We start from the raw sequence: 27,662 nt of genomic DNA on the forward strand, positions 1-27,662 counted from the left end.
TATATAAACGCATACTGTACATACTGTACTATCACAGAAGTAAGCACAGAATTTCATTTGATTAAGGTTATCGTAATTTGACATGTTGCAGGCCTTGTAGACTGCCTACGTCCACGCATCAAAATGTTATATTATGATGTAAGTAGGTAATACTAACACTAGGTGTTATAAGATATTATTTATTTAAAGGAGCCTTTCAAATAAACCTTGAGAGTATGTAAATATATTATCTTTTGTTGAAATATATATTTGTGTGACAAGCCTTTTGCTATTATTAATTGTTTCTAACGTACGACTCCTGAAACATTTGCTCTAAGTTCAGCCTAATAGCTCATAGCCTGATAGGCTTAACTGTTAGCAGCTAAACGGATGATTGGAATACCCAAAATGCTCTATTACCACAGTCATTGCCCACATATGACCACATGCTTTAGAAGTAGTTTTGGTGGTTAAAACCAAGTAAACAACTCAGTTAGTGTCTTTAAATTGTATTTCCTGTTTGAGGAATAATACTGTCACTATTCAAGCTGTGGTAACAACATAGAGGCTGCCAGCAGCAATTCTGAACAATCTTTACAGATTGGGATCCTGATCAAGGATGACTCATCTGCAAAGAATGTCTAAAATTAACTATTGGCCTATATCACAATGTACTACTATTGCGTGTCTTATGGTTTCTTGAATTATGTGTTTTATCATGACTGGACTATAAGACCAGTTCTGAACTGTACTTTTTGCACCTTGAGAAAATGATAAACTTTGAATCATATTTTATCAACACAAAATCAATAAATCAAATATTACAAAATAACGTTTTTTTTTTATCTACAAATATGAAAGCCTTTCAGTAAGTCACTGTAGACTACAATAATTAAGTATTTATTGATGTAACGCATTCGCGTTATGATAAGTTACCGAGCTTCGCTTCTATCAACTCTCGCGATGCTGCCTGCGGAAGACGGAGGTTCGTTCTTCCGTACGAGTCAAATGATGCGGGAGCCGCTTATGTTGTACAGCTACCGACAGTTTGGAGAAGAGCAGGAACCAGGCGGTGTTTGTGTTCAAAAGAAACGCCCGGTTAACTTGTTTGCCCTCATCGTTGTCATTGTCTATTTGGAGCAGAATCGTTGTTTTCATGTTGTGCAATTCAGAGTGCTTGTGGAAAGTACCACTGGCATTCTTGCCAGCGAATTGCTTCTTTTTTCTGTCCGGAGGGTCATATCCGACCACGACACCCTCTGCCTGTCTGTCAATTGTTTAGAAAATGACCGGAGAGAAGATCCGCTCCCTTCGCAAGGACCACAAACCGAGCAAGGAGGGGGACTTACTCGAACCGGACGAGGAGGCAGCCACTGGGACGTTTACCTCGACTAGAACCAGCAGCAAAAGCAGAGCAAGTAAAATCTTCAGCAATCACAAGTTGGTCAAATCGCCATCAACACAGCAACACCACAATCAGCAATCGCAGCTAAATGCCAACACACTACCAACCACGGGGGATGTTGTGGACGACAACAACAAGAACCCCATCATACGAGCCGGTGTTGAGGACTTTCCAGTGCACGAATGTGTTTTTAAGGGAGATGTCCGACGCCTGTCTTCCCTTATTCGTACGCAAAATATAGCACAGAAAGATGTCCATGGTAAGTTCAACTGTTGATCTCATTATGCTGAGGTTGACGTTGCTCTCAAATGCTAATGGTTATAGCATTGTAACATTTATTCTTATTAAAGCTACTTAAAGAGACCATCATACGCCCTGTAGGCCAATACTGAGCAGATGGAGGTTGGCGAGGCAACTCCCTGCCATGGCCAACACCTTGCATCGTATTTTCCGGCTATAAACTCTACATGCCCCAGGCCATTTCTGTCACAATTTTCAAACCGCCGACTGCTGTTTTGTCATTGCTGTGAAGTTGATTTTTCTACATAAACAATACTAGTGTATAGGCCTAGTGACTGGGTTAACATCTCTTGCATCACATTGAATCTCAGTCTCATGGTCAAGTCTTATACACCTGAAGTTCAGGTATTTATACCAATTAGTCATTTACTGGCCATTAACACGATTATGAAAAGTGACATGAATTGGAATACAAAGCCTGGACATTGGAAGGAGCAGGTTGGTGTGCATTTCTCATGGATGGTGAAGGGAACATTGCACAATCTACCCATACCTTGCAAAAATACAACAAACCCATCATAGCAACCTATTAATAACCAAGAAATGTCACCACCAACACACACCTTGCTCTCTCTGACCTAAAGGGGTCCACTGTGTGGCAAGCTCCTGTAATGAGAAGTAAACAGACAGATGCGTTTTGAAGGGGTCAATACCTACAGAGGTACAGCATGCTATTTCAACAGACCCTTGCTCCTTCTCTTCCATTGCATAGCTTCCTTAGCATAGTAGAGTCTGTAGGGACTTGATGTGTGGATTTCTCCACATCCAGAGTACACACACACACACACACACACACACACACACACACACACACACACACACACACACACACACACACACCCTTTGAATGTAATGTAATAGTACTTTCACCTTGTTTCTATAGTGTATTAAACCTGCTCCATTCACCGTTTCCAAATCAAGTTCTATGCGAGTACCTCCCTTACCGCCACCCACACTGCATGCCTGCACTGCAGTTTGCCAACTTGGGGGTGTAGCCAATCAAGTCAATACAAATTTAGGCTCTGAATTTCAGTCCGGACATGCATACACACAGAAATGCTTTGTCTAGAATACTTATAAAACACGCATACACAGAAATGCTGTGTCTGGCACATAAAAAAAATAACATTCTTATTTTAAAATTCAACAATCGTATTTTAAATTTATCCAAGCTTAACGGGTGTACTGACTAATGCTATTATTGTTCGAAATTGTCAAATGCACATGTTTTTGACCCAACTCTCTCTCTCTCTCTCTCTCGTCAGGAAACACACCGTTGCATCTTGCTGTCATGATGGGAAACAAAGGTGCGTCATTTTGAGCAACATCAGTTGCTTATCTCTACGTTTGTTCTATTATGCATCTTATTTTCTGTGCGTCTGCCATCTTATGTGTGCCTGCCTGGTAATTTCAACGTATTCTTTGCGTTTCTGCATTGGTAATTCTGCCTGGTAATTTCAACGTATTCTTTGCGTTTCTTCATTTGGGTCGGCTTAGCTCAGGAGGTAGAGCAGTTGTTGTGTCCCTGAGCAAGACACTTAGCCCTAACTGCTCCTGACGAGCTGGCTGTCGCCTTGCATGGTTGACACTGCCGTCGGTGTGTCAATGTGTGTATTAACCGATGTAAAAGCCCTAATTGTAAATGTAATAATGTTCTTATTTTCAGTTTGTCTTTCATTTTGCCAGTATGGCTTTTCTGCGTTAGACTACCAATGTCTCTTCAATACACATCAGGTGTTCCTTATTAGTCCCTGTGCTTCCTCTTGTACATTGGTCTACCCTAGCATTAGCAGACTGTTGAGTAAACACTGAAACCTGAACTGAAACCCCAAAGGACACTATGCTCACACATAGCATCCTTTGAGTTGGGTGTTGGAGAACTCTCTACCAGATTAGAATCGGAACATCGGTACACTCTCGCTCTGTATGTTTCATGGGTTTTTCTTTCTATCAACTGGTCCATGTCAGAACTGTAGATTGGTGGAGATAACATGACCATTGCTCTTGGCCCTGATGGCTATAAGTAATAATCTTTCCTCACTAGTAAGCCTTCAGTTACGATCATCTGCCCAGTAAAAAAAAGAATCGTTGTTAGAGATGCATTCAGTATGAGCATAATATAGTGCAATAAATATTTAATGCATTCAGCTTAACTTGCGTATCTGACCACAGAGTAATATACAGTCTTGTGGAGCAATATGCAATGGTCATTCCACTTCCCCAAAGAACTTGGCACAACCCATCAGCCTGCAATTCTGTTTTAAAAGGATGTTTCACGGGCTTGGATGAAAGCACACGTAAAATATTAATGCAGCGGCCCTCTGTGAGTCATTGCCTATATTTAATTTCACTGGCAGGCCTTCGTTGAAACGTGCTATTGAAAAATGAATGTCTCCCCTTAACCTTTTAAAATTCAGAGGTTCCCCTGAGTCAGAGGGGTTACCATTTCTTCTTCTTATTCTGCTTATGCTCCCTTTTTCTTTTGTCGGTTTTAGCCCCGCATGTCCTCTCATGCGCTAAATCAGATTATTTTACAATGGGCTCTGTCCCCGCCTGCTAGCACAGCTGTTAGCCCGGTGAAGGCGGCCAGCACAGGCTGAACACCGTGGGATTGATTGCGCTAATGAGTGTGGCCTAGCCCTCGGTGCTATCGGGTACCCGTCCACTGGGGATGCATGCAGCCGCACATGCTGAGAGCTACTGGGTGAGGTCATGCATCGGGGCGTGGCAGCCCCGGAGGATGACGTGTGTGCGTGCGTGCGTGCGTGCGTGCGTGCGCGCGTGCGTGCGTGTGTGTCTTTGAGTGCAACGTGTCCTTGTCTGTTTCCTCCGTTTGCCTTTGTGTCTAGTACCGAATGTGCAGAGGCAAATTGTGATGGATTGGACGTGTCTCCATCGATGAGCAGGGGGCCAGTGTCGCTGGCGTGGTCGCTGTTTCTTTGCAGAAGCTCTGAATTAGGGACACGCTTTCCACTGGCAAACGAGTGAAGTGTCTTGGACAGCAAATTTGCCAAGAAAATTTGCCAGTGAAGAAGCAGCACTCTGTATTTTTGGACACATTTTGGCGCCGCCGTCAGCGATAAGGGCCGCCAAAGGGCAGGGTTAGTGTCTCACAGAAGGCCTGATTCCATTTCTAGTTTCCACTCTGCAAAAGTGCCTTGAACGTTTTTCCATGAGATCTGGTTCTGTTTTGCTATTTGTGCTTTTCATGCGACTCTTCTAGTTAAATCTCTAGTAGTCTGAATCTTTTAATTTATTTTTAGTTTGTGTGTGCGTGTGCGTGTGCGTGCGTGCGTGCGTGCGTACGTGCGTGCGTGCGCGCGCACGTACGCCTACGCACATCTGCCCAGCCAAGAGGCAGCTCTCCCAAAATTTGTTTTAATCAGGTCAGCACTAAAAAGAGCAGCTTGAGTGGCGGGACACTGTAATATGTGGTCTGTCCAGTGGACTTTTTCATTCATCCCAAATAGATTAGACTAGTACGGGGGCTGAATAGCATAGCAGGCAAACAACCTAAAAGGTTTCGGGTTTGATCCACCAGTAAGATGACCGAACCTGCTCCAAAATAACCTGCATCTGAATTCAGATTAAAGCATCTGCTCAATGAGAAATTAATAAATACGAGTAATAATAATAGTACACATGTACCTGGGATGATAGTGACTCGATAGCCCTTGCACATTTCAAAGAAGCGGCGTCACAATATCAAGACTATAGCCTATATAATTAATGGATATTGACATTGCAATATACCACAACAAGGTAGCCTTAATGTCACCCTTTCACACAGTTTGTTGTTTAGTTGGCGGTAAACAGGAGCCATGATGATATGGGAATACGGGAATAGTCCAGCTCACTGGTGTTGTGTTTTTAACTGTTCCCATTGAGGCTCATGATGTTCTTAAGGGGCGACTTAAAGTAACAACAATCCGCAGCTCCCATGGACCGCTCACTCTCTCTTTCCATCTTCAAATCCAGTCGCCATGGGAAGAGAAGTTCCACACAGCAAGGGGATATATATCGGCAACGTCGGCACACTGGAAATGCAGTAGTCAGGAAAATAAGAGGAATGCTCTTGCTCGTCCATATAAGCTTGCCCCTGCACACAAAACGCAACAGAGCAGGAAAAGTGCATTCATTCCTTTACTGGTGACCATGCTTGGATTTAGTGGTCAGTAGCGGGCTTATGTCCATGAAGATCCATGCTCTCTACTAGTGACGCAATATCATGTATCTGCTAAATTATGTCATTATTATGTCACAATCACCGTCCAGTTGGCTTTTAACTGGGTCAGTGGTTATTTAAATGTTGTTTTTTTTCTCCCAGAGCAAAGCCTTGCATCAGCCACGGATGCTCTTGTGCACTCAGGCAGTCTTGTTTTCCAACGGAAACCTCTGCCACCAGCCGACACTAATCCTGGCCCCGCGCCAGGGCTGCAGACTAATGCCGGCCGTGATATGATCGCTTTGGCTTTATTCGTGGAGTGTGGGCGCTGGGGCCACCTTTTTTGTTTCACACGAGCAAGCCTATGTTTAATAAAGGTCCGCCCTTCATCACTGGCGGAGGGAGGCTGTGTATGAGATGTTTGGTCTACAGGGCCTGCTGATAACATTCAGCAGCTCTCTTGGACCAACATCGGTCCACATTTGGCCTAATAGTGGACGCACGCACACGCACGCACGCACACGCAAAAGGGGGCCAATTGTAGACGGGGCTTTGTGTATGACGGAATGTTTCTCCATGATTACGTTTAAATAACATTGCGAGAGTTGTCATTGACTTAACTTAACAAGAACCGATCGTCCTATTGAGCGATGGTGATTTCTATGTTTATATTCTTCTTGGTATTTGCATCACTTGTGTCTGACTGATACAGCCTGTAGCAATCAGGCTGAGCTAACGTTTAGTCTTAAACGTTGGTTCACAGCATTTCTCCCTGAGCAAACACCTTTTCTTATTTTGAACTTTGTTTAGACAATTCATAGGCGTGACTCGCTATAACAAACTTTTCTTGACCCAAACCTCTGATTGACTCACTCACATTTGTAGTCCATGTACAGATCAACAAGCCTGCATCAACTTGTGAGTTTTCCTTTGAAACCACCTTTTGTCATGAATGAGTCACTACAATGTTGACTGCTGAGCATAAATAACTGGCTCTGATTAGTGTCACTCCACCCTTTAGATTGAGAGAGATTGTGCTCGGAACGCAGGGAAGGTGCCTTGTGAGTCTTTATTGATCATGTCCCGGAAAGTCTTGCGGTACTTGGGCAATTATGACACTTAACCTACAAGGTGCCTGAAAACAGATGAGTCCAAGCATAAAAGGCTATTATGGACTTGTGTGGCACATGCACGTTACTCTGTTAAGGAAGGTGAAACTGTGTGGTTGTTAATGTGTTCATGGCAACATTGTGTTTCTAAAAAAATAAATAATAATAATTTCAACTTTATACCAATGATGTTGAAAATCAATATCATTGTTTTAAAAATGGCTTTGTTTGGGTTTAACTTACCTTGAGATAGACTGTGAAATCTAAGTTGGCCTTTCGCCACTTATGAAATGGGTCCAAGAGTAAACCCAAACTCGCTTTGTTTTATGGAAAGAGAAAAGTTTAATGCATCATTACAGCTTCCACCGAAGTGGGAACATTGCAGACTGCTGAGATAAAGAATTGGTTTCCTTATTGTTTTTTTATATTTTTATCCAGGGTCTGAATGTCCAAGATCTGAATGTGAATCTGCTGCCGGTGTGTCTAGTCACACAGGCAGTAGATTGTTCACACACAAATTACAATTGTGTGTGGACACACAAATTACAATTGTGGGCGGACACACAAATTACAATTGTGTGTGGACACACAAATTACAATTGTGGGCGGACACACAAATTACGATTGTGTGTCCACAATTGTAGTTGTGAGATAAGGGAGTGAGTGACCTGTCAATTTCTCTTTTTCTCAATAACTTCTATCTTAACACTGCAGTGCTACAATGGTGAACCATTCTCACGTCAGGTCCTCTGCTTTTCTTTGTCTTCCTCTTCTTTTAGAGTGTGCCCATTTGCTGCTGGCCCACAATGCACCAGTGAAGGTGAAGAACGCTCAGGGATGGAGTCCCCTCGCCGAGGCCATTAGCTACGGAGATCGACAAATGAGTAAGCATCTGTGACACTGGTCCATCAACAGCACCACATCCACCCAGACGCCACAAGGCCATCAAGTCCCACCCACAGTCTGGCTTCATACATGCTTGTTCTAATGGTGTTACTGATTACTTTTATAAAGTGCGTGGGTGAACTTTTTATGGCTAGTATATTTTAATCTTTTTGACGGTATCTTGTTTTGCTTCGAAGGCTACTCTGGGAGAGTTGGTTAACCTAGCGATTTGTAAATGCTTGGCATTCGTTCTATCAACATCCTTCCGGTACCGACAGCGTTATATTGTTGTTTCTCTTTCTTCTGACAAATTAACTTATTGTTAGTCACTTCTGATAAGACTGTCTGCAAAATGCCCTAAATGTCAACGTTAATATAGTCTCACAAATCAGTCTTCAGATTAATATCCAAAGTCTGATGGAAGACCAGTTGAAATCTGGTTGAAGCGGGGTTTCACTCTCTCGCTCTCCATATTTGTGTCAAACACTCATGTTCCTTGAATTGGGAATTTGTCAGTGCTTAAAGGGCTCATGTCATGCCATGCCATCAGGTTAGGGTTTGATTAGCTGGTACAAACCGTTTGAAAATAGTTCCTTCCGTGTGCCATAGTGGCATCACAAGTGGTCATGTCCCCCTAGATGTATGCTGGATAGATCATTCTAACACCCTACCAAGTGGACTGTAGCAAACGTTGAACATTTATCCTTCATATATCTCTGGACACGGCCACTTGTGTTGTCACTTTGGCACAGAGAAGGAATGATTTTCAAACGGCTTGTACCAGCTAATCACACCCACACCTGGTGGCATGACATGAGCTCTTTTAAACGGTATAAAGTGTGTCTAAAGGATTCATATCAACACTGTGCGGACGGGCCACTGTATGAATACAATTATCCCAATCCCCTTCTGGAAGCTTCATCCATTCGTGCAAAGTAGTTTTCTTTGGTCGAATATCTCTGCAACGACACGGGAAAAACAAAGCACAACTCTGCCCCTTGCAGCTTCACTCTGAAGTCTCTCAGAAGTTCTGCTGTAACACAGTGGGACTGCTGTACCCGAGATTACCTCAAGGCTAATGATGCTAATGATTCATCTTCATTCCAATGCTTCCGTGTGAAGCAAGCCTCCCCTCGCTTCTCCACGTTGGTGGAAGTCTGTGGGCTGGCATTCCTCCGCGCATTGGGGCTTTTGTTTGCTGTTGAAAAGCAATTCATTCAATGTTCTTTCAATGATGGCCCTCTTTTGCCTATTTCCCAGCCCTCCCAAGACTGAAGACTTATTTGGATTCCTGCCTGACTGTTAAATTAACCGCATAGCTGTACTGACACTGACCCACTGAAACCAAGCTGGTGCTATCATGGTCCTGTTGACAATAACGATGGCCATTCCCTTGAAACGTCTCTTCACTTCACTCGGAAGTAAAATGTTCTGATGGGTAGCGTTTCGAAGGTCCCATTTGATCAAATGTTCATTCTCAATTTCCCACGTTGACAAAGTCTATCCATGGGATGTACCGTTTCGTAATGGTTTGTTTGGCACAGTGTCGCCAGGTGTCATCTGACTCCTCAGTGACTGGTTAGCATAATATGTGACACCCGTGTTATTTCTGTTGCAGCCATTCCCAGCATTTCACGGAAGAACTGCTGACGTTGCATTCAGTCAATAAACGAATGGACTTGACATGCCCTTTTAAAGATTTCCCTGACTGTCATGAAGGGAGGGGGCTAAATTGTGACTGTTTTCCCCCATTCAGCGATATTTATAACTGTGGAGTGCTTTATAGGTTTAGTGTGTGGGTGTGGACTTCGCATTTTTACATTAACTTATAGGTTAGGATCAGAAGGAAATGTGCTTTCTTTCCTCGCAAATAACTGTTGCGGCTATAGCACCATGCTAGCTGTTTTTTAAGTACCAGCATCTGTTTCTTGTGGGTGTGTTATTAGTGTCATTGTAAAAACTGTTGAAGTCTGGATAAGCACATGTTCCTGCCTGGGTTGTGTCCACTGTTCTGAAAGCGTGAACTTGGTCTTTTGCAGATGACCATATTGCAAATATGCACAAACTGCAGCTTGCCTATTTAAGATTTCATGCGCTCTATTCAGGAACAGAACTATTTGCCTTTTAATTTGCTTGAAGAGAGGATTGTTGGACCCAATGAGCCGTCTTTCAAGGCCTTAAGGGCCTTGTTTTTGTGTTATAAGTATTGTATATAGTATATCACTGATCTTCCTCAGGGTGTCACTAATGTGTGCTCTACATTTGACAAATTATGAATTGACACTAATGGATTATATTTTAAATTGAGCAACTTTCAACCTTTTTTGTTCAAAAATCCATCATGTAGCAGATTTCTAGATTTGGTTTGTGCAACACAGCCGGTGTAACATTGGCCTGATTTGACAGTGATTGACAAAGTATGCCTGTATAAGTCATTCTTTTCTCATCATATCATGACCTCAAAGCAACCATGTGACCTTCATCCAGATGTTAGGCACAGTTTTACAAGATATCTAGATTATCTACCCTCTGGCTATGGAGCAGAAGTTGTATTTTTGGAACACTCTGATCAAGTTCGTCCTTGCATAAAAAAAGCTGAAATAAGCGTCATTGAGATTTTTTTTTCGTTGAGATTTTCTTTCCCATTCCTGATAAATAAATCATATCTGGTAACCCAATGAGAGATCAGTGTGGGGTTATCTTTTCATTGATATGACCCTTGGATCATTCCGTTAGATATCTATTAACTTATCCTCGGCTATAGCTTTTAAAGCATGAAAGCCTTTTAAAATGTAAGCTCTAGGGTCCATACCTACAGAGAGTTAGAGATTCTACAGATTCATACGTTTTTTCTTCCTTTGGGTTAGATGGGAACTGACCGGTAGCAGTTGTCTGGTGACTCCCAGCACCTGACCGGTAAATTATTTCCTGCCCGTCTTATCTCCGTCCATTAGTGTACAAACAGGGGAAGGGAGTATTACTAGAAGCAGCCACCTTATTACTGCCAGAACAACGAGTTCCGTAATCCGTTTAGGAGTGAATTTGCACATCTGCTATTATGTTGAATGCGGTGTGTGATTTGGAGTGTGGAGGATAGACTGCAGGCACCTAGCCTGACGTCGCCGGAACCATTTTGCAAATGCATGTTGGTCTCAAACCTCTCCGTTCATTTATGACTTCATAGGGCGCGGACCAAAATGCCCCCGGACGCAATTGGATGGACCTAAACCAATCAGAGCAAAGAGTGGAAGCTATGTTGGTTCTTTAGGATGATGCCTCAACGGCGCTCCCATAAGACGCTCCTCCAGTCAGTCATTGCATTCAACCCGCCCTATATATCAGATGAACAGTTGTGATTGGCTGACTGGTCAGGTCGGCTGGAAATCTGTCTGTACTGGGCCCAGGCGCACGCCAGAGCAAATTATACACATTGTTTAATCAATCTACAGATCATTGATTTATTCTTATTTTGATTACCGTAAGATCGGTTAAGTGACTTTTAGGTGCGAACAATCGATGCTCATAGCTTGAAGTGCTGTGCGCGCACTTCCTCATCTTAGTAAATAGGACGTGTTTCCGTTTGGCCTAGTTCACTTACATCATGAGGTCTACACCTGAGGTCCCTGAGTGCATGTGTGTGTGTGTGTGTGTGTGTGTGTGTGTGTGTGTGTGTGTGTGTGTGTGTGTGTGTGTGTGTGTGTGTGTGTGTGTGTGTGTGTGTGTGTGTGTGTGTGTGTGTGTGTGTGTGTGTGTTTGTACAAAGCTTTCCATGTGCACACTCTCAGAAGTCTGGCCAATTGCTTGCTTAGAAGTGAATCATTTGTAACACCTTTCAGACATATCCTTGTGTTTTTCTTACTCTGTTTTATGAGTTTCCGTTGGCTTGTAATGATTGCTTTGCTATCCTATATATTGTTTTGCTTTTACTAAGCAAGAAATGTGGCATACACATTAACTCTCTGTTATTGTGTATGCCACATTTCTAGTGTGTGTGTGTGTGTGTTTGTGTGTGTGTGTAGGCAAACAGTCTCGGTCTCTTTATTTTGTCTCTGCATGCCTTCCCTTTTATTTACTTTACTTAAACAGTGAGGCCCCCTTCTTCCATACGGTTTTGTTCATAGTAGCCATGGCCACTGGGAGCGTCTTCTGGTCCGTAAAGTGTCTCATTGTTGTACACCACATCCTATCCAGCTGCAGGCTTTCTGTCCCCTGCTAAATGGGACCTCGATGTAAACGCGTGTCCCTTTGGATCTTTCTGGAGCAGCTCAAATCAATGCTGGGTGAATGGCAAAGCTGCACACTCTCTCACTCCCTCCCTCCCTCCTTCCATCCCTCCATCAGTCACGGCGCTGCTGCGGAAACTGAAGCAGCAGTCCAGGGAGACGGTGGAGGACAAGAGGCCCAAGCTGCTCACGGCCCTGAAAGAGGTGAACTACAAACACACTCACCCACACACACACACTTCTCTGCTTCGCTCTCCCTCTCTTTCGCTTGCTCGCTAATGTTTCGACGTCTGTGTACTACCTTGCCATGGGGACATTGCCTCTGAATGTAAACTCAACATTAAAGGCGAGAATTACATTGAGAAGGAAACCACTCTCAGCTGTGCGATTTGTTGAGTTAGGACTCGGTATATGCATAATTTATTTATATTTCACCTGCTTTGTCTGTTCCTGTCCTTCACTTTTCTTTCGGGATAAAAGTACATCTTGAGCTGCACTGGGAATGTGTTGTTTCTAGTTTAGCTTTCATAGATAGACCAAGTGCTTCCCAAGCGACTTGTAGTGATGAGCAGGTAGGGGTCAGGGCAATGAGGTCAGAACACTCTAGCCAGCCTATCCTTGCCCTGTATACCTATCCTGGCCCTTTGTCACAACCACTTACTCTGCATGCGTCTAGTACAGAAGGGTGATGGCTACGCCCTAGCTATGCTGCAGTCTTGACATCCAGAAGGATGTCGCTAAAACATTAAAGACCCATCTGATCTGTCGGCTCAAGTTCAAGGATCAATCTGTTTTGACGACCACATTTCTCCTTCTCGGCCATCTGACGCGCACATACACATACACGTACACACAAACACAGCCTCTGACTACTTATTGGCATCACCACAAACTTATCATTGACCTTCCCCATATCCATGTCCAAAACTTATTATAAATCACCTCAGTGAGCCAGTGCTACATGGTGAGATCCATTCGAGAAAGCACATCCACTTCTCTGTCCATGTGTGGATAAATGAGCCAACACCCTTCCACCTGGGATTCAAACGCCCTAGTCATGACCCCAACCTGTCCTGTAGTACTACTACTTCTGCTGCTCCTGCTACTACGCTACTACTACTCTGTGTTCATTGTCATCCATAAGGAAGCTGAAACAATTGCTGTCCTCTTCCCAGGCATCTAACCATAGGGAAATAAAAGGGCGGGCAGTCCAACAGGTTCTATTTTGGAACCTGCTTGTTCAATGTACAAATAACCAGAAACACAGTTGTTTGAAAACCAAATGGTAATTTGGGGGGAAAAAATCCCTGAAAAAGCTATCCACAGAAACTGTTCTAAAAGATAATATGACATTTCCTGTATTTTATGTCTATGTCTCCAGGCTAGGATGGAAACCATTAAGTCACGGTCGTTTTTTGTCTTTCCAGATAACATTGTTTAAAGCCAACGTTAGGCTGTCTGGGCCCAAAACCCTGTGCTAGCCACAATAACAGACCTAGAGGGCCTCACAGAAAAGGCCAGCTGGGTTCTATCCCAGGGAGTCCGTTTTAGGGTTGAAGTTGAATCTTTCTACTTTGTTTTCTGGGTCGGATTTGTGTTCTTCATCCAATGATCCTATCCTTGTTCTTTCTCAGCTGGGAGACTTTTACTTGGAGCTTCACTGGGACTTCCAGAGCTGGGGTGAGTTGGCATCTCCCTGTCATGCTGTCTGTTGACCATTGTCTGGAAAATACTAGTCAAGCGTTTGGTTACAATACCTGAACATACATTGGAATAGGCCTATTTTTGTTTCATATCATGTATTTTTTGATTTTATCGCTTCTATTTTGACGTGTGGGTGTGTTTCAATGATAACACATGGCGGTAACAGTGGGGAGAAACGGTGAGGTGCAGTGGAATTAAAGTGGTGTAATTCTGGGTTTGATATGCTGAAACACACGCCCCCTGGTGGCTACTAATTAGCAGTAAATCACACATATTGCTTTCCCAAGTTGTTAAAGCACTAAACATTATTAAAAAAAAATACAGACCGCGAAGGGCTTCTTCAAAATGGACGTGTAACCATAGTCGAGGTTGGGCCATAACCATAATGCGGGTAGGCCCTGGACCGGGTTATTAAGATAAACCCTATGATCTAAATTGCTCCGTAATCAACAAAGAAAACAAACGGATAACCAGTACAGACAGAAATGAAAGGTAACGATATAACACAGGCAAGACATTTGAATGCACAAAACAATAACCATAATTAGCCTCCTCTGACTCAGCAGCGTTGCTTTCGCTGGGCAGGGATCTCGGGTCATCATTAAGTAAGCCCGGACTGGAGGGCTGTGTCAACACATCGCTGGTGAATTATTTACACCCCTTGTGAAGTTTGTGTACTGGATGCACACCGGTACCAGGGATCGGGACAGTGTAAATATTGCACAAAGCTGTGTTTGTAAGTGTGCTTGTAAAGATGGCATGTAGGAAACGATTCAAGTATGTTTACCGCAGACTAGTTATGAGGCCATGGGGGGGAAGGTGTGTGACGTCATCAGATGTCCTGACTTTTGACTGGAGCATGTATGACGTTTGACGCAATTTTTTTCAGAAACATTTAATGTATTTCTTCCTTTAGTCCGATTTGTAGACTATGAACCATGACTTTGCATAGACGAGTATTTGCCAATGCGTGCGTGCGGCAGAGGGCCCTGAGAATGCATATAGAAGCATGAATGGGAAGTGTTGACTGTAAATGGGCGGATGGATCCATTGTTGTAAAAACACAGTGAGGCCTAGCACTGAGCCAGGCTTGGTTTCTGTTAATCGGTTGTGGGCGGTATATTGTTTTTAGGGGATTCGCCTAGTATTGCTCTAGTGGATTATCACGACTACTATTGTCTTAACTTGTGTATTGTTCACGTCTGAACCGACATGATAACCATGTTTGGGTGGTTTTCTGCATCGTCACAAAGCAGTGATTAGACACAAAAATCGAAGTATACAATGACGTACGTAGCGTTGGTTAAGTGCCTAGGGAAATTAACGGCTCAGATTGAGTTTTCCTTTGGGAATTATAGTTCATTATTTTCACCACACCCTAATACATATTGTTCTTCCGTGTGGTTTGTTGTAGATATTAAATTCTCCCGTATTAGGATTGTGAGTGTGACCCAACAACATAGGCTGTTTCTCTGCTGTATTTTCACGCGTCTTCATTCCACGTTGCAGTGCCTTTGCTATCAAGGATTCTTCCTTCAGACGCATGCAAGATCTACAAACAGGGCATCAACATCAGGCAAGTCTGTCCGTCTCTGTCTCCGTCAGTCCCTCTGTCCGTCAGTCCATATGGCTGTGTATGTGTGTCTGTCTGCCTGTGTTCAACAGTCACATGGAAACTGGGTGGAAATGTGTATCAACGCAGTATTAATACATAACTCATTTAGGCTTGGTTTGATCGTCAATGAATTCATAATCGTCCGTGGTTAGAATCCACACCAGACACGCTAATGAGGTTCATTATATGAATTGGAAGATAAATCAAGAGGTGCGAGGCCAAATTGAAGATATAAACCAACAAATAAAACCAACATGCCAAGATTCAATCTTGTATCTTATCAATCATAATAATAAAATGCATTATTATTTTCTATTTATAATCTTATCTTCTATGCTTGTAATTTTTATTTGTACTGAGCACCTGGAACAAAACAATATCCCCCCCTGGGGATCAATAAAGGTTTCTGTTTCTGATTCATCATACATTTATGCAAAGAAATGTCACTGATGACGAATTCACATCACGAGTGTTAACAGGACTGCTCTTTGTGTACTGTTACTACAGTCGTTTGGTCCTAGCGAGCGGCACCGGGCACACCCTTGGGTGTTTTAAACAAGGTTATTTATTTAGTCATGAGATTAACTTCTTGGAATTCACTAGTCCTCCCCTTTCCCCTTGTCACAGAGGGGGACTTGGGATTGAGCCAAGCTTTGTTGACGTTAACTTGGCCCGGTTTGACGTTAGCTTGGCCTCTACTGGGGCTGTGACCAAACGTTGTCATTATTGATTAATCCATCGATTGTGTGATTTAGTAAGTTTAATGAACTCTCCATCTGTAATATGTCCTGAATAATGGACGATGCTCACGTAAGGTACAGTCAGGAACCCAAAGTGATTATATTTGTTTTTTATTATTAGATGTCCAGCTTATCCATCTTCATATATTGATACAAAAGTGCTCTTGTGGTTATGTTACTAAGCAATGCAAATGAGCAATTCTAATTGCTATTCAAACTTAATTGCCTTGTTTATGAAGATATGCCTTTTATTAAAGGCATATCAATATATGAAGTTTGAAGCGTCCGTCTGAAGCCATATTGCATGTAATGACACTCGGTCTGTTGAGAGCGGTGTTTTGAATTCATAAGCAGGACTTGTTATTAATTTACATTGTGCAAATGTCCTTGTGATAACGCAACGGCCCAGCCCTATTCCCACGGTTATATTGACTTGGGAGAGAGTGTCTCGACAAAAGCTATCACCACCTGACGGCATCTGCCTTAGGATACCGTCATCTACATATCACCGTAATCTATAGCGCTATCCCATATATCAGGCTACACACTCAGCGGGGACAATGGGAGACGGGGGGGGCGGCTTATAGTCTTCACAACCTGTCACAGGCCTGTCAAATCCAAGGGCTGAATTGGTTGTGTGAGTGAGTTGAACGTGTACGGTCACGTATACAAACGTATACATTCACCATGGATCACCGCCATGAAGCTGACGGTTTCAAAAGCGAAGCAAACCGGTTTATCCGGATCTCGATTGGTTTAACTGGAACACAAGTTACACGGCAACGGAACCCAGAACTGCCAGAGTGCGTTTCAATCACAACCTGTTGACTGATAAACAAGTAAACCACTGGGGGAAAAGAAAATCTCGTACGACACTCTCGCTTCTGTGAGAAGACGTCCACTGGTCGTTTTTGCTTCCCCGTTGCCTAGCGACTGCAATCAATCTCTGAAGGTTGTAGATGAACTCGTTGCTTATTTTCTTTCTCCTCTACTTTTGTTAAGATTGAACTGCTTCTCTTAATAGTACTTGTTCCATCCTTTGTCTGTCTATATTCTAACGTGTGTGTGTGCGTGTGCAGACTGGACACCACTCTGATCGACTTCTCGGACATGAAGTGCCAGCGGGGGGACCTGAGCTTCATCTTCAACGGCGACGCCGTTCCCTCCGAGTCCTTTGTGGTGCTGGACAACGAGCAGAAGGTCTACCAGCGGATACACCACGAGGTACGCCCCAACCGCAGGAGGATTCCAGTCACCTGATCTGAAGGCCCCTCAGAATCCAGTTAAAGGTCCCAAATTATACCACCAGGCGTGAGTGTGAGTAGCCGTCAACAAGCCGTTTTGAAAATCGACAAGTGGGTGTGTCCACCTAGATGTGTGCTGGATCGGTGGGCAACGTTTGCTACAGTCCACTGGTTAGGCTGGTAGACTGATCTATCCAGCACACATCTAGGTGGAATCGCCCACTTGTGATGTCAGAAGAGGCGGATTTTCAAAACGGCTTGTAACGGCTAACACTCACACCTGGTGTTATAATATGTCACCTTTAATCCCTCCCCCTTGGTAATTTTTGACCATAGGTTGTATTTTAACCGAGCAACAATTTTTTTTCTGTTATTCTTATCATAACGGGGATTAAGCATCAACAAGGTGTTCGGGAACGTGCACATCAGGTGAAACCCTCCTACCGGGACGAAATGTCAGTGACCATTAACTTGGTCATTGATTTGTGCAAGGGCATACGAGTCTAGACTGTCCTGGCCTAGTCTCTACAAACTCTCAGTATCCCTTGATACCTTCCCCATTGCGACACTTCCAGGTTTACGAAGCACGCTCTACCACCAGGTACGGCCAGAGGATGTGAGCACAAAGGGATGGGGTTGGAGAGAAGATTACAAGCTGGCCTGGGAACTGTACCAGGGACCTGCCGGTCAGTGTGTACACACGCCACCAGCTGGCTGTGCCACAGATAAGCAGTAGTTAGCCCAAGCCGTCCGGTTGACCTGCCACGCTGTCAGAGGGAACGGTTGACACCAGACTGTGTCTTCGTAAAGAGGCCTCAGACGGGAGTTCTCCCTGCGTCTCTCTCAGAACTCCGCAAAGAGAAGTCCAATGCATTGGCAAAAGCGAGGACTTGTTATACGATGGCGGCGGACAGGTCTCAGGATGCTGAGAACAGCTCATGCTCCCCAATAAAACTACAGTATTGGTTAACCAGATGGTAATAAATTATCAATGGGCTTTTCAGTATGTCATAAAGGGGGGGGGGACGTAGCCGTGCCATATCAGTTGGAACCCTTTCTCCTCGACCTTCCCTAGGGCGTCAGGAAACAGGTTGGAGCCTTTAATGCACCATTACATTCCCATACATTTTTTCGCAGTCCCGTGTTCTTTCGTGGTCCCCGTGTATTTTTAGGGTCTATGTGTTTGTGGGCCCCCCCCAGGCTGTGGACTGAGCCGTGTGTGTCCCTCTCCCTCCAGGAGTCTGAGATGGAGACCGAAGAAGAGGTAGACATCCTCATGAGCAGCGACGTGTACTCGGCCACGCTCTCCACCAAGTCAATCACCTTCTCCAGGGCTCAGAGCGGCTGGCTCTTCAGGGAGGACAAGACGGTGGGTTATTCCTCCATGGTGTCCCAAATCTCACCCACACTTTGTTCCCCGGGGGGGGGCGAATTCCAACACATTCTCCTGTGTATGATTATAACGTTTAATAGATGAGTTTATACTCTCAACAAACCAAAGCCAATAATCAAATGCCCCATAAACAAACTCTCCCAATGGGAAAATGAATAGGTTTTTGTTTGTCTCTGTCACAGCCAGTGATTATCCCAGGCTTTGTTTTGGCCTAAGTACATTTGGCTCCTGAACGGTTCACGGATCACTTTCTGTTCTGTGACCCCCCCCCCCCCCCCCCCCCCCCCCCTCCCATGCAAAATGCCAGCAAGCCCCCCATCAAATTTAATTTCCTCTTGCTTATTACTTTCCCGAGGGAGGAAAAAATGTATGCACAATTTTTTCTCATCAAAATCCATACAACCCGACAGCCTACAGCCTGTGGGCTTAAGATAAAAGAAAAAAAACATAAACCCAGTGAACCACTGTAAAAGCAGCCGGACTCTCATCACACAGCCTACACAAAACAGTGGTTGGCGAGCGGCCCGGTAGATGCGATGCACCGCCACTGCCCTCTTTCATGGCCATCTGGCCCGTCTCCCTTTGACTGTTAAAAAAGGAAATCCCGGGGGCGTCTCGGTGGCGCACCGGGTAGAGTGTGTACCATTAAGGCCTATTCCTTACCGCAGTGACCGTGGTCCATTGCTGCATGTCCTCCCCTCTATCTCCCATACCTTCCTCTCTCTATAATAAAGCACAGAAATACTAAAAATGAATCTTAATAATAAATAAATATGACAATCTGGCGATTTGGGCTCACTCGGGCGTGGCCTCCTCTCCTCCCCTCGTCCCTCTCTCTCTCCGGGCAGGAGCGCGTGGGGAACTTCCTGGCAGCCTTCTACTTTGTCAACGGCCTGGTGCTGGAGTCCCGGAAGCGGCGGGAGCACCTGAGCGAGGAGGACATCCTGAGGAACAAGGCCATCATGGAGAGCCTGAGCAAGGGCGGGAACCTAATCGAGCAGAACTTTGAGGTGAGTCCCGAGTCGACGGAGCGACCCGATTGGCCCCCCCCCCGCATTCGCCTGGCGGCCATCTTGGTTCTTAACGCTAGAGCGGTTGGCCCTCCCGTGTAGCTAGCACTTAGAACCAAGATGGCCGCAAGGTGAATGAGGTAGATGTATCCCAAGACACGATTAAGTTCAATCATGCCAGGGATGATTGACTTTATACATGCAGAGGAAACGCTCGTGCAGAGCCCTGACCGTATCCCTCGGTCTCCCTCGACCCCCTCAGCGGCGGAGCTTAACCCCGACGTCCCAAAGGACCGTAATCCTCCCAAGCCCTGTCCTAAACACTCAGTGCCCCGGTGTCACCGGCTCTCTGACCACAGCACCCATAGGGCACTGAATGAGGCTTTTGCCTGGTGGGTACCTACCTACCTCCTTCCGGAACCTCCTTGGGTGGTGGACCCCCATTCTCTATCTCACTCTCACAGTCACACTTGCATCCTTTCACACACACACACACACACACACACACACACACACACACACACACACACACACACACACACACACACACACACACACACACACACACACACACACACACACACACACACACACACACACACACACACACACACACACACCCCCTACCTGTGTACTACGGATGAAGCGTTATTGCCATCTGGTGGGCAGACCGACGCGGAGGGAAGAAAGGCTGAATGTTATTCAGCGCATGGCCCTTTTAAAACCCGGCCCCTCCAATACAGTAGGTTCCAGTATGTGCTTAGCAAGCCCCTCATCTGAACACAGCGCATAAAGCCGGCCGCGCCACCGAGAGAAAGCTCTGCGTCACTCAATAGGCGCCCTTTCAAATGTGTCTTTGTTTGTGTTTTTTGGTTGTTGTTGTTGTTTTTGTGTTTGTTCCCTTCACATTCCCCCTCACCCCTCCCTCCCCTCCATTCTATGCAATGCTTTTTGTGCTGCCGACGTTTTCACCGTTGTCTGCTGCCGGCTCTTCAATGTCAGTGTCAATGGGGCGGATTCAGGGTCAGGGTGTGAAGGGAGAAACGGTAATTTCAGGGTTAGAGAGGAAGAAAGGTCATATCAGGGTTCGAATGGAATAAAAGTAAGGTCAGGGTCAGAGAGGAAGAACAGTAACATCAGGGTTAGAATGGTGTAGATTGGTATAACATCAGAAAAATCAGGGTTAGAGAGGAAGAAAGAAAAGTGTTATCAGGGTTAGAAGGGAGGACAGTTTATATCAGGGTTAGAATGAAAGAAAGGTAATATGAAGCTTAGAAAGAAAGCAAAGTAATATCAGGGTTAGAATGGTGGACGGGTTATATCAGGGTTAGAAAGGAAGAACAGTAATATCAAGCCTAGAAAGAAAGAAAAGTGATATCAAGCTTAGAAAGATAGAAAAGTGATATCAGGGTTAGAAAGATAGAAAAGTGATATCAAGCTTAGAAAGATAGAAAAGAGATATCAAGCTTAGAAAGATAGAAAAGTGATATCAGGGTTAGAATTGAAAAGTTCTATCAGGGTTAGAAAGGAAGAACAGTAATATGAGGATTAGAAAGGAAGAAAAATAATATCAGGGTTAGAAGAATGGAAGAAAGGTGATATCAGAGTTGGAATTGAAGATAAGTTATTTCGGTTAGAAAGGAAGAACAGTAATATCAGGGTTAGACAGGAAGAACAGTAATATCAGGGTTAGACAGGAAGAACAGTAATATCAGGGTTAGAATGGAAGAGTGTGTGTGTGTGTGTGTGTGTGTGTGTGTGTGTGTGTGTGTGTGTGTGTGTGTGTGTGTGTGTGTGTGTGTGTGTGTGTGTGTGTGTGTGTGTGTGTGTGTGTGTGTGTGTGTGTGTGGGGTCCATGAAGCGTCGCACGTGACCCAGTCCGGCCCTCCCAGTCAAAATATTATTGAACAGTAAAACCCACAGGATCACGCGGCTCCTGTGACGTAGCTTTATTTTCCACAGCCGATGATAGAGCGCCGGTGGTGGTGGTGGTGGTTTGGGGGGGGCAGGGGGACTAAATAGTTCAGGCCTGCCGGTGTGGGGAGGGGCACGCTGAGGGCTTAACAGCGGGGGGCTTGGCTCTATTTGAGTGGACGGGTGACAGTTTAAACCCTGTTGACGCCGTGGAGCGACTGGGGTGGGGGTCGGGGACGGTGCCTGCAGGCAGGACTGGCATGCAGAGGTCCCCACGGGGACGCGGGCGTGCTGCCGGTCCCCAGTCACAACAACAGGCCCCTGGAACCACATGGCCCAGACAGCCCAGCACCACAACAGGGGAGCGCGATTAGTCTCTCTCTCTCTCTCTCTCTCTCTCTCTCTCTCTCTCTCTCTCTCTCTCTCTCTCTCTCTCTCTCTCTCTCTCTCTCTCTCTCTCTCTCTCTCTCTCTCTCTCTCTCTCTCTCTCTCTCTCTCTCTCTCTCTCTCTCTCTCTCTCTCTCTCTCTCTCTCTCTCTCTCTCTCTCTCTCTCTCTCTCTCTCTCTCTCTCTCTCTCTCTCTCTCTCTCTCTCTCCCTCCCTCCTCTTTTTCTCTCTCCCTCCTCTTTTTCTCTCTCCCTCCTCTTTTTCTCTCTCTCTCCTCTTTTTCTCTCTCTTCTTTTTCTCTCTCTCTCTTCTTTTTCTCTCTCTCCTCTTTTTCTCTCTCTCCTCTTTTTCTTTCTTTTCTTTCCTTTCCCACCACACGTACAGTTTGTTTTGCTGTGGCGGGGAGTAAAGGTTGGGGTGTGTGTTTCAGACCTCCCTGGCCTCTCTGTGTCTAACTCTCTGTCGGGGCATTGGTGTCAGCTGTTATGTCCATGTTTATGTCTACAAAATGTATTGTCAGCTTTCTAAAAACGCAAATTGTACCTAATGTTGGTATTGATTATGTATTTTTGCAAAATATTTTCCAAAATGATCAGGGTGTCATGGTGAGGATTAGGTTGTATGTGATGTTTTAATTTGGCAGAACATGATGGCTGCATTATTCATATATTTAGTCCATATGATATTACCTAGCAATTGCATTTTAGACCTTCAATTGACTCAAGGATATTTTGGAAACGAGTGGCTCACTAGAGACACCTAGTGGTGGATTGTGTTGTGACGGTTATTATGACACTTGGCCCACGTTCAGAGAGTTCAGGGGCCCGACCGTCCAGTTCAAACCCAATCAATGTTTGGCTTTGTGTTATTGTGGCAAGCTCTGTGACCGTATCGTTCCCATGTGGTTTTAATAAGACACCATAGTGTGCAGTCGTAGTCTTATCGGTTTTCTGACCGTGACTCTTCCCCCCGCTGCCCTTTAGCCTGCGCGCCGACCGTCGCTAACCCCCCCGGCCCCCAACACCACATCCTGGGAGGAGTACATCAGCGCGGACAACGGAAGGTCAGTAGCGCTAGTCCACGATCAAGGAATGATCGAATGCATTGTATCAGTCCAGAGCGATTCTGGGCCGTGCTTCCATTCCATACGTTTAATCCATGGTGTGAATCAGTTTTAATGCATGTTTTCATTATCTTCTATTATATGCTTTTCAATATTTGAGACATGATGTGTGTTGAAATAGCTTTGTTTGCGTTGTACAAAGGAACCACGGTGAAATGGCCCTCTATGGAAGTTCACATGAGCGTTCTCACACCCCCTCCCTCCCTCCCTGCTTCCAGGGCGCCTCATCTGGGCAGAGAGCAGGTCTGCAAAGAGAGCAAGAAGAACTTCAAAGCCACGGTAGCCATGAGTCAAGACTTCCCGCTGGGCATTGAATCGTGAGTGTTTTAGAGAGCGTCCTCCTTCAGAGATGTACCCTTCTCAAACCCCAACCACCCCTACTCCAGGAGTTCAGTCTGGCACTAGGTAGTCCCCAGACCTGACCAGGCACAAACGGATCGGCACGCCAATGTCATTAGAAGACTTGATAAGCTGTGTTTACTCTGAGACTCACTGTGTGTGTGTGTGTGTGTGTGTGTGTGTTCTCTCTCCACAGGTTATTAAATGTTCTAGAGGTAGTGGCTCCCTTCAAGCACTTTAATAAACTCAGGGAGTTCGTCCAGATGAAGCTGCCTCCAGGCTTCCCCGTCAAACTGGGTATGTGCATCGTTACACACGACGTCTGTCCTTGTTGAAGAGAAGAACTGGTCATTTTTTTGTTTTTTAACATTCTCCAAGCTTTTATTGTTTGGCACAATCCAAACTTTTGCGAGGCACTTAAAAAAAGTGACTTTATTGCAGTTATGGGATGTTTTCCCTTAACTGCCTATATATAGGCCTAACAGCCAATATGTCTTTAAGGACGATGAGGATGGATGAGTGTTGAAACCTGGGCCGTGTTCCAATACCCGTACTTCCATGAGTATACTTAAAGGAAGTACACTATCTGCACTATCCGTACTCACTTGAGGACGCTCATTTTTTAGATGTGAGTGCTGTTCCAAATCGAGTACTCTGTGGTGCACTTACCGGAAATGACGATCACGACTGCCGCCGTGGCTCCTCCCCCGCAATAAACATCCCGCTTTGAACGGTGAACTCTTTACGCCTAGCAGCTATAAAAACTATAAAAACTACAAAATGACTCTATTAATGCAGGCTATGTGGAAAATGCGCCGACTTTAGCTCAGCCTGGCTCCGCCTCTTCCGCTACGTAGCTAAGATGGCTGCCGTTGAGTACGGGGAGTGTCCTTCGATCCACACTTCACGATTAGCCCGTTTTGAGTACGGCATCCGGGTCCTTGAAGTATACTTCTTTTCGCCGGATCTGAATTGGAACGTACTGCGTACTCAAATTTTGGCTAGTAAGTACGGACAGTACGGGTATTGGAACACGGCACTGTTCTTCTTAGAGTTGTGACACCGTGTCCCCCGTCTGCCCTTTTGGTTTCCGCAGACATTCCCGTGTTCCCCACAATCACCGCCACGGTCACCTTCCAGGAGTTCCGCTACGATGAGTTCGAGCAGTCCATCTTCACCATCCCCAGCGAGTACAAAGAGGACCCCAGCCGCTTCCCCGACCTTTAACCTCCTCCTCCCACCCCCCCCACCCCCCATTGGGACATGTAGAGAACAGGGGGTAGGAATCCACCTAAACTACGCCATATTTATAATACAATGCTTTTAAATCTAGCAGAAAAAGGGGTTTGAATACATTTTGATAACACTGCAGACTTGTTGGATGCGTTTCCACCGTTCCTCCACGTTGCATAGGATATGAATGGAATCTCGGGAGATGAGATTTGGTTTTTTAAGTACGTGCAATATTGGTTGACCGTGGAGACTAGGTTAAAAAAAGGGGATTTTGATTCAAACAAATGTATGAACAACTTATTTATTTGTCGGAATAAGTCAGGAAGTAAGATTTGATTCAGGCGTTCTGTATTGTAAGTATGTATGCAATGTTTTTAAAAGGGATGTTTGAAAAGCACACAGACCGAATGAGGGTCACCGTTGACATCCGAGGGAACTGAAGGTTATCCTGCAGACGTAGATCTGTCCAACCCTAAATCTATTGAAGTTTCAGTGCTAGCTGAAGAGCAATCATGATTCAGAACTTCAGAGGATTGTTTACATGTGCACAATATGACCTACAGTCAGCTTTTGACCGAATGTCAATCACTGATGCTCTCTGGACTAATGCGTTGGCTGTTTGTCAAATTGCAATCCACCAAAGCAGAGCATCAGTAGTTAACTTGCATTTTAAGGCCCACTCCAAACTATCAATGAGACTCAATATGTAGTCTGTATGTGGCAAGTTCTCAAAGGCAGTCTAGGCATTAGAAGGTCTGCCCTGTAACAAATCATGTTACTACTTTTTATTTGACTTTTATGTTTGAAACAATGGTTTTCTGCACTTTTTTTTGGTACTGCAAGAGCATCTTCTTACTGTTTCACTGGCATTAATGGTGACAGTCAATTTAATTTAGCATAACTCTAAACTTTTTTTTTTCTACCCAACTAGAAGACCATTTATTTAACAAATTTTTTGCGTAACAATTTTGAGATAGTTGCTGATGTTCTGTCCTTTCAAAACCTTTGAATGGGTCCAATTGAGGTGATTTCTGTATATAGATGATAGACAGCATTCATTTATATCATCTTTCCATAACTACTTATTTACATCCTCTCAACATCTGCAGCAATGTTGAAGAAACGTTAAAATAAGGAATAAACTACAATGCCGTTAACGGTATCGCCATTGTAAGAACCGAGCGGGTTGTATTTATTGTTTATACTGTCAAAAGGTTAAGGGAATGAATGGTGTTTCGAGTGTTAAACACAACAGTATTTTTTCCCCTGGACATTGTCTAAATACATGTTTTATGATATTGTTGTGGTCTTCATTTGTTTTTTTTCATGGGTTTTATGAATTGTGAACATTAAGATTCAAATGTTATCGGTCTGTTGATATCTTTGTATAAAGACTCTTGTGCTTGTAAAAAAGAAAAGTCCTAAACTGTCTTTTAGCATTATGAATATTTTGTTAATTTCACCACTTCCTTCTCATCTTTCCTTATTGTTTTAAAACATACTATGCTGGATACTGTAGTGGTGCAAACGCCACTACCTGTCAGTCAATTCCATACGCCTTTTAAACAGAGGTCACAGGTGTAATTGTAGGGGCCAACACAGGTGTATTGCATGATGTAAATCATGTGCACTGGCATGCCTACAGGCCCATAGTTAACCTGATGAGCTACACCACGCCATGCACTAATCCTGATCAACCTAGGATTCCCGGGCAGCACAATCTCTTATTTATAGTAGAAAGTGTTTTTGCAGTTGAAAATGTAAACGACCCAAGTAAAGGTTGATTTTATTCCATTAAGGCCTTGGGAGTGTACATGCCGGTATGATGCGTTCCATAAACGATCCAGTTAAATTTTCCCTTCTACTGATAAGCACAGTAGTTTTGTAATAATTGGGCCTCAAGGCATCTGCATGCCTAGTATTATTTTCATTCCCCAGGATCAACTGCTTAGTTCTTTGGATTGACTTCACACCAAATGTACAGCAAGCATTGTATATCCCTGCCACTATTTTCATAAGAAAAACTTAAATAAAAATCCACATATCTAAATTGATCATGGATTGTTATTTGTGATTTGTTCATTTTACTTTAAAGGTCCCATGCAGTGGTGGGCAGAGTAGCTAAAAAATGTACTCAAGTAAAAGTACTGTTACTTTAAGATTAGAATTACTCAAGTAGAAGTAAAAGTACTCGTAAAAATAATTACTCAAGTAAGAGTAAAAAAGTATGCAGTGAAAAGACTACTCAAGTACTCAAGAGTACAAGTACTGAGTTTCTCCGAATTATTTTTTAAATAAACAGAGCAACACAAACGGTACAAAATAGACACCAACAAAATATAAAACAGCAATGTTCAAATAAAGATAATGTAAATAACATCCTTTTAAATTAAATAAATAAGGTCTTTAAAAAAAAAAAGTATAACCCTTGAACTAAAACAATAACAAATTAAATCTTTGCAAAATTAAATACATCAACGTGTGTGTGTGTGTGTGTGTGTGTGTGTGTGTGTGTGTGTGTGTGTGTGTGTGTGTGTGTGTGTGTGTGTGTGTGTGTGTGTGTGTGTGTGTGTGTGTGTGTGTGTGTGTGTGTGTGTGTGTGTGTGTGTGTGTGTTTGTGTGTCACTCTGTTCGAGCCTGCATGAGAGTTCAATGTTGTCATTAACTGTAACGTCTTTCTGACCAATCGCAGTTCAAGGCCGACCTGGGCTGTACCACTTCGGGAGGGGGCGCTCAGTTACTCCTCTAGACAAAACCGAATTGGTTGCGAGTCGATGTTGACCCGGCGCCCCCCGTTAACGGGCCACAGGGAATTTTCCCAACTCTCCCGATTACCACTCTGCGTTGTGCGTGCGTGCGTGCCTGTGTGTGTGTGCAGGCGTTATTCAATTGCC

At 44.3% G+C, this 27,662-nt stretch overlaps 1 protein-coding gene across 1 annotated transcript; it reads left to right on the forward strand.

Moving 5' to 3' along the window:
* The first annotated feature begins 966 nt into the window (after positions 1-966).
* Positions 967-26,822, forward strand: LOC115556161 (ankyrin repeat domain-containing protein 13C). Its single transcript, XM_030373311.1, has 13 exons — positions 967-1,643; positions 2,950-2,991; positions 7,738-7,842; positions 12,185-12,270; positions 13,701-13,746; positions 15,280-15,346; positions 17,205-17,349; positions 18,607-18,738; positions 19,611-19,772; positions 23,057-23,136; positions 23,415-23,513; positions 23,732-23,832; positions 24,632-26,822. The coding sequence occupies exons 1-13, from the start codon at positions 1,265-1,267 to the stop codon at positions 24,760-24,762; spliced, it is 1,575 nt and encodes a 524-aa protein (XP_030229171.1). The 5' UTR covers positions 967-1,264; the 3' UTR covers positions 24,763-26,822.
* Positions 26,823-27,662: the final 840 nt, after the last annotated feature.

Source organism: Gadus morhua, chromosome 12 (genome assembly GCF_902167405.1).
Source record: "Gadus morhua chromosome 12, gadMor3.0, whole genome shotgun sequence".
Classification (NCBI taxonomy): Eukaryota; Metazoa; Chordata; class Actinopteri; order Gadiformes; family Gadidae; genus Gadus; species Gadus morhua.